This window comes from Eimeria mitis, genomic scaffold (assembly GCF_000499745.2).
Source record: "Eimeria mitis Houghton genomic scaffold, Emh_scaff2347, whole genome shotgun sequence".
Taxonomy (NCBI): domain Eukaryota; phylum Apicomplexa; class Conoidasida; order Eucoccidiorida; family Eimeriidae; genus Eimeria; species Eimeria mitis.
Window position 1 is genome coordinate 458 of NW_013570682.1, and position 7,111 is coordinate 7,568.

Here is a 7,111-nt window from a genome sequence, read left to right on the forward strand (position 1 = left end):
GCAGTCTTCGGGAGCAAAAACGCCCCACACTCCCCCCATTGAACCCCACAGCACATATTCCACTGTTCTCTGTGGGATTATTGTGTTCGGGATAAGCTGGTCTCCCTCACTCATGCAGCTGTGGCTATTCGAGCCTCCCTTTGCCTTCAGTTGACCGGGATGGAAGTTGCCACATTCCCCCTGAATAACAGCTAATATATTAGGAAAGTGGCATTTGATTTGCTCTAGAGACGTATTCGAGTGTACGGGCGTCGGCTTCCTCTGCATTGCGCAGTCTCCGGGCCAGACCGGTCACTTGAAAAGCGTTCGCAGAGCATCTGAAATGTCAGTGGATGCGTACATGCTCTCCCTAATACGCCTGCCTTCCATGCAGCTGCGCCAACTGTAGTAGATTTGCACCAATCGAGTGGAGGGGAATTCGTAGGAGGATGCCGGGAGGGACGTGTTTTCGTCCTGGTCTCGCCGTTGTCGCCTCTGGGCTTCTGTACTTCCTTTCGAGACTTTTCTGTTCTGCATTGCCGAACATCACCACAGACGGTGAGTCATGCAATCTATGTTCGATCACGCTAGACCGGCTATTTTCTAGACGCCGTTGCTCTGTAGGGTCAATCCGACCAAGGATATATGCTTAGAAGGTGGCACAAATAATTGCCAAGAAGCGTTTTCAGTCGGGTGAGTCACCTGCATCTAATGCGCAATGTGTATGCCTGTTTAACTGTCTCCTCAGCTCTGCATGCATTCACAGCAGCGACAACGATTAGTGGGGGGCATTTGCCCGGACCAGGCAAAGCCCTGGCACATCCTCCCCTTCCAAGAGATGAACGCTACAGCTTACCTCTATGCGAGTGCACGGGATTGCGTTACGCAGCTATGCAAGGATCTGCATGCTCCATAGGACCCATAGCGGAGTCGACTGACCTCTGTATAGTCCCTCGGTCGTATTGTGCTACTGTGGAACCTGCGGAAATGCTCCATGAGGCGAGCTCCATGAATTCTGCTTATTGGGATGAAATCCAAGAATCTGCTGACTTTTTTGAAAGGACGCTTCCCAAGGCCGCAATGCCATCCTGCCACTGTTGGACCCTTGGAGATGCGATGGTGGCGCCGTGTGGACAGCAAGCGTACCGGCACACAGGAGTCGCCAGGAAATCTTTTCCAGCCGCATATGGATCTGAAGAAAGTTCAGAAGCTAAGCAAGCTGAGACTATGTCAAAACCAGCCTTGACACTTAAGGGACACCTAGAGCACCAATCAACTTTGATGCCTCAACTTTTTGTGCCCACCAAACTCCCACGGTCAACATTTCACTTCAGGCTATCTCACGCAAAGGGGGCTCGCCGTTTGGATACAGAGGGGGTGGTCGCAGGCAATGTGACCAGACTAGGAGGTGCAGTTGTGCATCAATGGAATGCTCGGTGCCACAAGAGTTGCCAGAGTTGCTCACAGCCCGGCCGCGACCGCTGCCGCACATGCCCCAATCAATTGCCTTACCCCTACCTACCACCAAAGCCTCAGTTGCTCACTGAACCCACTGAGGGCCTTCACCTTGACATTCTTGACTCTCAATTTCAGGCCGTGCAGTATTATGCTCTCGTAGCCGCGCATCAAGACGGTAGTGGTTATTGCATTCCATTGGAATTTGGGAGCAATAAACGTGAAGCCACAGATTCGGAGTGCCTCTCAACGGGCTTTTCGTGCACAGTCGAGAATTTGAAAGCTTCATGGAGAGAATTTGCTGACACTTGGAACTCCACAAAAGCAAGCCACTGCCACTCAACATGTTCTGTTTGTCGTGCCGACTGCTGCCGTGGAAAGGCTGACAATTGCCTTGCCTGCAAAGGTCCACGCAAAGCCTTCCATCCACTTTACCGAGATGGAACGGGCCGTTGCATAGACCTGACTCTTTCTGATGAAGTACCGTCTGCTAAGGGCTTGGAACAACAAGGAGCTATCGAAGGGACGCCAGTTCTGCAAGAACACAAGGAGAACATCTCGAAAACAGATGAGGCAAATAGCTTTTCTGCTCTTCTCCAATCCATAGTCAGTGTTGCCGCTTCCGTGCCGGCTGCGCGCTTCACAGGGGATCAAAAAGTTTCGGCTTCNTTCGAGAGCGGAGCGACTAGAACGGGCCCATCCTTCCTTCCACGACGTTCTCTCTGTGAATCCCTGCCCCGCAAAGTTGGCGACATGCCAGTTCGTGCCTGGTCTCAGCTCATGTTTATTCACGCTGACAATAACTTGGAAGAGTCTGCCTTACTGGACTTGGAAGAGATGTTGCACCCATGGAGAGGTGAAATAGTGAAACGGCAAGCGCGGGCTTCTTTGCGAGGAAGAGGCACACCGCCCTTACCAGTTGGCGGTTCCGCGCTCAGTGGGTTGACTTCCCAAGAGGCCCTTGAAGACCTCTACCTCGTCGTCCTAATAGATCGGAGCAACCAGACGAGTTCAACAGACATGGGAACAGTGCATGCGTGTCCTGAGTTGGAGTATTCGAATATAGGGGAAGGCGTCAAGCAGCTACCCGGTACAAGCGAAGTGGAGTTGAATAATCAAATGGCGTTCGAATTGCTGCGGGTCCACCTACAAGACGGCAGGCGCGAATGGCTCCTCCTCCGCAGTCTCGGAGAGGTGGGTAAGCAGCTGATATGAGCCAAAACCCACTTGACAAAATTATCGCTTCATGCCTTGCATTGTGGTAGGGTCGTCAGAAACGCGACAGAGAACTTCGCGTAGCCGTATGTTGCTCAGGAAGGACCTTCAGCTCATGTGTGTTCTGTGCGACAACAAACTGTGGAACCGAGCTGAGAATCAACCTGCAGTTGCAGTCAGTCCCATGCTTCACACGACATCACACGCTGCAGTATGGGTCTAGAGACGAAGCCAAACGCACCTCGCATTCGATTTGCTTTTTGTTCCATAGGTAGACATGAATGATCCCGAAGTTTTGGGGACAGCTGTGACACGTTTCCTGGATATATTTCCATCGAGGCACTATGCCGTAGTTCTTTGGAACCACGGATCGGCCTGGGCTGGGTTCGGTGATGACGAGAGCAACCCGAACAACCAGCCTATGAGCATTCATGACATAGCAGTTGGACTAAAGAAGTAAGTTCCTGTTTCGTAAGGGGACTTTGCCTGTGGACGCCATATTAGCTGTCTTTTTCTGTCCGTTTTCTGGAACATGTTTTGCAGTGGCATCTCAAGAAGTAAACTAGGGAAGGTGGATCGCTCTTTTCGCCTTTCACTCCTTGGCTTCGACGCCTGTCTCATGGGTTCGTACGATGTTCTGGAAGCTCTCGCCCCGCTGACCCATTTCTTTCTAGCCAGCGAAGAAAATGAACCAGGCCATGGGTGGAACTATAGGTAAGGCGGCGCGCATCTAACTGTACTGTGGTGCTCCTTCAGACAAGCTGAGTAGTGACGACGCAGTACTGTGATCGGTGTTATTTTAGACAACGCTGTGACGAATAGCCTGGGGTCGTTTTTGCCTACACTTATCACTGTGCTTCTGAACTCGTCGATCAGGTCTATGGATCCTACCTCTCTCACCCGCAAACCACCTCCTCCTTACCGGACGGCCACAGCATTCGAATACGGCACAAGGTTCGTTTCGAGCTATGGCCTTCACCCGCCTTCGTCCAATGCGCTGACGCTTGCTCTCATCGAAGTGCGAGCATTCAATGAATTCAAAAAAAAGTTCGAAGAGTTGCTAGAGGTGTGTGTTGAAGGGTTTCAATTGTGTAATGGATTATAGTAAAATCCCTCTACTAAGTGGAAAGCCTCTCAAGCCTTTACTTGTGCCGGAAAGGAAATGGGGACCACCAGAGCTGAATTCTAGCCTCTTCTATTCTTCACATTAAGAGCTAGACACAACTACGGTGTAGCAAGGACACAAGCTTACGTGAGCTTGGTTGCGGAGTGGGTGTCCTCCGTAAATGATGCCCACTCCGCAACCAAGTATGGGTATGTATGTGTGTGCATGCTTTCTTATATGCGACTCGTTCTGGTTAGTCTGCTTGCCCCTGTTTTTGCTGTCTACTATATGGATCAGGGTCTATATTCCTGTGGGGGAAGCAACATCACTCGTCGGGTAAGGCGAGCCCTTTCTCAGACCTTCAGCATTCGAGGATGCCGAATGCTGGGCTTGTGCAGCTGCTATGACTTGAACGACTTCCTCGCGAGCCTCTTGCAGCAGTTTGCTAATGATGAACAAGATATGGGGAGGATCAGCCTTCAAACCCGTGGACAAGGAAACGAAACGCGATGGGCTCTTAGCGACTTCAGGAAGCTGGCCAACCCACCAAATACGCACCAGCGACTACTGGAAGAATTGACGCAGCAAATGCAGACGGTGAATGCTTTTGGTGCCTCGCAACGAGCCTTAACGGACAAGGTTGTGGCGGCGCGAGTGCTCTTCAGAAAAATGATTGTTGCGGAGGTTGGTAGCAGGGAGCCCGGCAGATATGGCGGATTGAGCATATATTTTCCTGATCCGAACATGGCTGTGAGCCCTGACCCTATGAGACGCTACAATTTACTCCCCTGCCTTTTTACTCTCGCGGAGAGACACTCTCATGCCAACTGCCATACATTCTGTAGCCTATGAAATTGAAAGCTTTGTCTGACACAATCAATGGTATCTTTTCTCTTCTGAAGTTGGCTGTTGCTTGCACTAGATGCATTGTACACAGACAAACCGTGCATCGCCAAGGGAAACCTAATCAAGCCTAGCGCGCGACAGTGCCTTGCAGCCAGACTGGATACGGCCGGCTGTTCAAAAGCTACTCTTACTGCCCCTGCTGGGTGGAAGCTGTGGTCTGGGTGCGGTTGTGCAGGCCAATTGTAAGACACATCGAAATGCGGTCAGCTGGGCACGTCGTTACACCAGTACCATCCGTACAAAGTTCTCCTTCTTCGTTGCATCCGTGCTAGCAAATCGGAAAGGCAGTGTTTGCTACTCTCCATGGGGGGGGCCCGGAACAACGGGACGAGATAGTGCAGGCCCGGTGCCACAGCAAGCCGCAGAAGCTTCGCAGTGGTTTGGCGTCCTGTGTAGCCGGGTTCTCAAGCCTTTTCCCGAAAAAGACTCACTGGCAACTGTCGGTATATCAGCTGTGGTCCCAGCCAGCGTGGTTTCAGCCATGATGTTTACAGGTAGGCCCTACTGCCCTTCAGTCTTATGCAGTCACTAGCTGAGTTTGCCTGTCTGCAGTCTAGATAGTGCGTGGGTTTTGGAGGTGCCGTGGACAGGATGTGTGAGGATCTAGTCGATACCGTTCGCTGTGCTACTTTAATCAAGAGGCAAATCGCTTACAAATTTGATAGCTCACCTGTACAATATGGGCACCTTATTAGTGATGAGGGTAGACTCACAGCACCTTCTGGANGCCTGACTCTGTGCCACGCCATCCACAGGTTTTGCAGCACGTTTCCGCAAAGGTAATCAGCCAGAAATAATTGTGACAAGCACAGCGCAGGCGACAATGACTGATGCGGAGGTGAAGAGTTCTTCAGTTCCGCTGAATTTCGGAGAAGCGCCCATCGAAAGTCATCAAGTAGATAGGGGCACAGAAGACCTAGCAGGCAAGAATGGCTCACAAGCACGGCGAGAAGCAGACCCGGCAGCAGGTCTTCGGGAATTTACAGTAGTCCAGGGTTGGTGGGACACTCAAGTCTGGATTCTGAGGCAACAGTTGCGCTTAGATGACGAGTTAAAAGATCCCAGACCCCTAGTAAACGGGCGAGGAAGTTCTGATGGCGTTGAAGCAGTGCTTGTTGCGATCCAGGAAGGGTCAGAGTCGTCGCGACTTGGAACAGGAAGAGTAAGCATTCAGTGGGCATTCTGCATCCGTGCGCGCTGCGTTTTGCGTTTCCTGCATGGGGCTTCAAAATGCTGGTCGATTTCGCCGGTTCCCTCGACCACGTGTCGCTTGCATTGCTGCGCCTCAGGCAACAACCTTTAGCTTTCCCTTCCTCTTCTTCAAGGATGCGCTAGCTGCTGAGTGTTTGAAAGACCCTGTACTGCACACAGAAGCTTTGGATACGCCGCAGAGCCATCGGAAAGGTTTAGGAGCCCGTTCTACTTCCGGCGGTCCCCCAGGACGCAGTCTGACGGGTTTTCCAGGTATTGAGAAGCGCGCCCTACAGGGCCGTCGTCACTTTTCTTCAGAGACTGTAGATGCTGATGAGGCAACTGTGAAGCGCCGCGTCCTGTCTACTCTTGTCTTACCTCTGGGTGTGCCATCAAGAAATAACGGAAGTCTTGAGGCCGCCGAATTTCAGCCCCGAAAATCCGGAATACCCTTAGAAACTGTAGCGTCGGAAATATTCAATAGTGGAAAACTAGGCTCCGAAAATGAGTCAAGAGAAAGATCAGATTACACGCATGCACGTCAGCTCTCCAGCAAGAGAGTCGGCTCACCATCCTGGCTGCTCCACGAGCGTCTAGGACGGGAGCCACAGAGGCAGGAGGGGAAAAGGCGTCAGTGTGGAGCAAGAGCCTTTCTATTGGCCTCCTGGGAAGAAGGGCAAACTGTGTCGAGCGACTTGGTGAGAACTAATTGACCTCCTCGCCTCCAATCGCATACTGTTACTCGCTGAATTAGGTGCTTGTCATATATGCCGAAGTTTACTTACTACCTACGCCAGTGCCACAGCCTTGCAAAGCAGCGCGCGCTATTATTGGCCGGTGCAGGTCCTTTACGTGGTAGAGAACGAGCAAACAACGGAATGGCCTCGGTCAAGAGGAGGCTTGCTAGTTCCAATAGAACATCGCCTCCGAAGAACCACGCTTTCCTATGAAGAACTTGAAGAAGGTTTCCCGAAACCCCAGAAAGTAGTATGCTCTGACTACGCGGCGAACCAAAGGCACCCACAGTGGCGTATGAACTAGAAACATTTGCCAGTTCAAAAACGTGACTTGGTTTGATGTGGAATGCTCGTGTTCCCCTGTGTAGGATGGAACTGGCGACACAGCGAACCACGTCAAACGTCCTCTAACGAACGTGGAGCCGACACAGCAACAGAGTACAAACCTATCCGTGAATCACGAGTTTTCCACGTTGACATCTGAAGCGGGTATACATTTTAGCCGACCACCACCGATTGAGGA

At 51.6% G+C, this 7,111-nt stretch overlaps 1 protein-coding gene across 1 annotated transcript; it reads left to right on the forward strand.

Moving 5' to 3' along the window:
• Positions 1-966: 966 nt before the first annotated feature.
• Positions 967-6,892, forward strand: EMH_0052380 (uncharacterized protein; the record flags this gene model as incomplete). The annotated part of the gene is given in 10 exon segments (XM_013496869.1): positions 967-2,100; positions 2,104-2,628; positions 2,921-3,105; positions 3,193-3,363; positions 3,526-3,667; positions 4,052-4,504; positions 4,836-5,154; positions 5,416-5,822; positions 5,950-6,549; positions 6,695-6,892. Coding segments are annotated over 10 exon segments (4,134 nt in total).
• Positions 6,893-7,111: the final 219 nt, after the last annotated feature.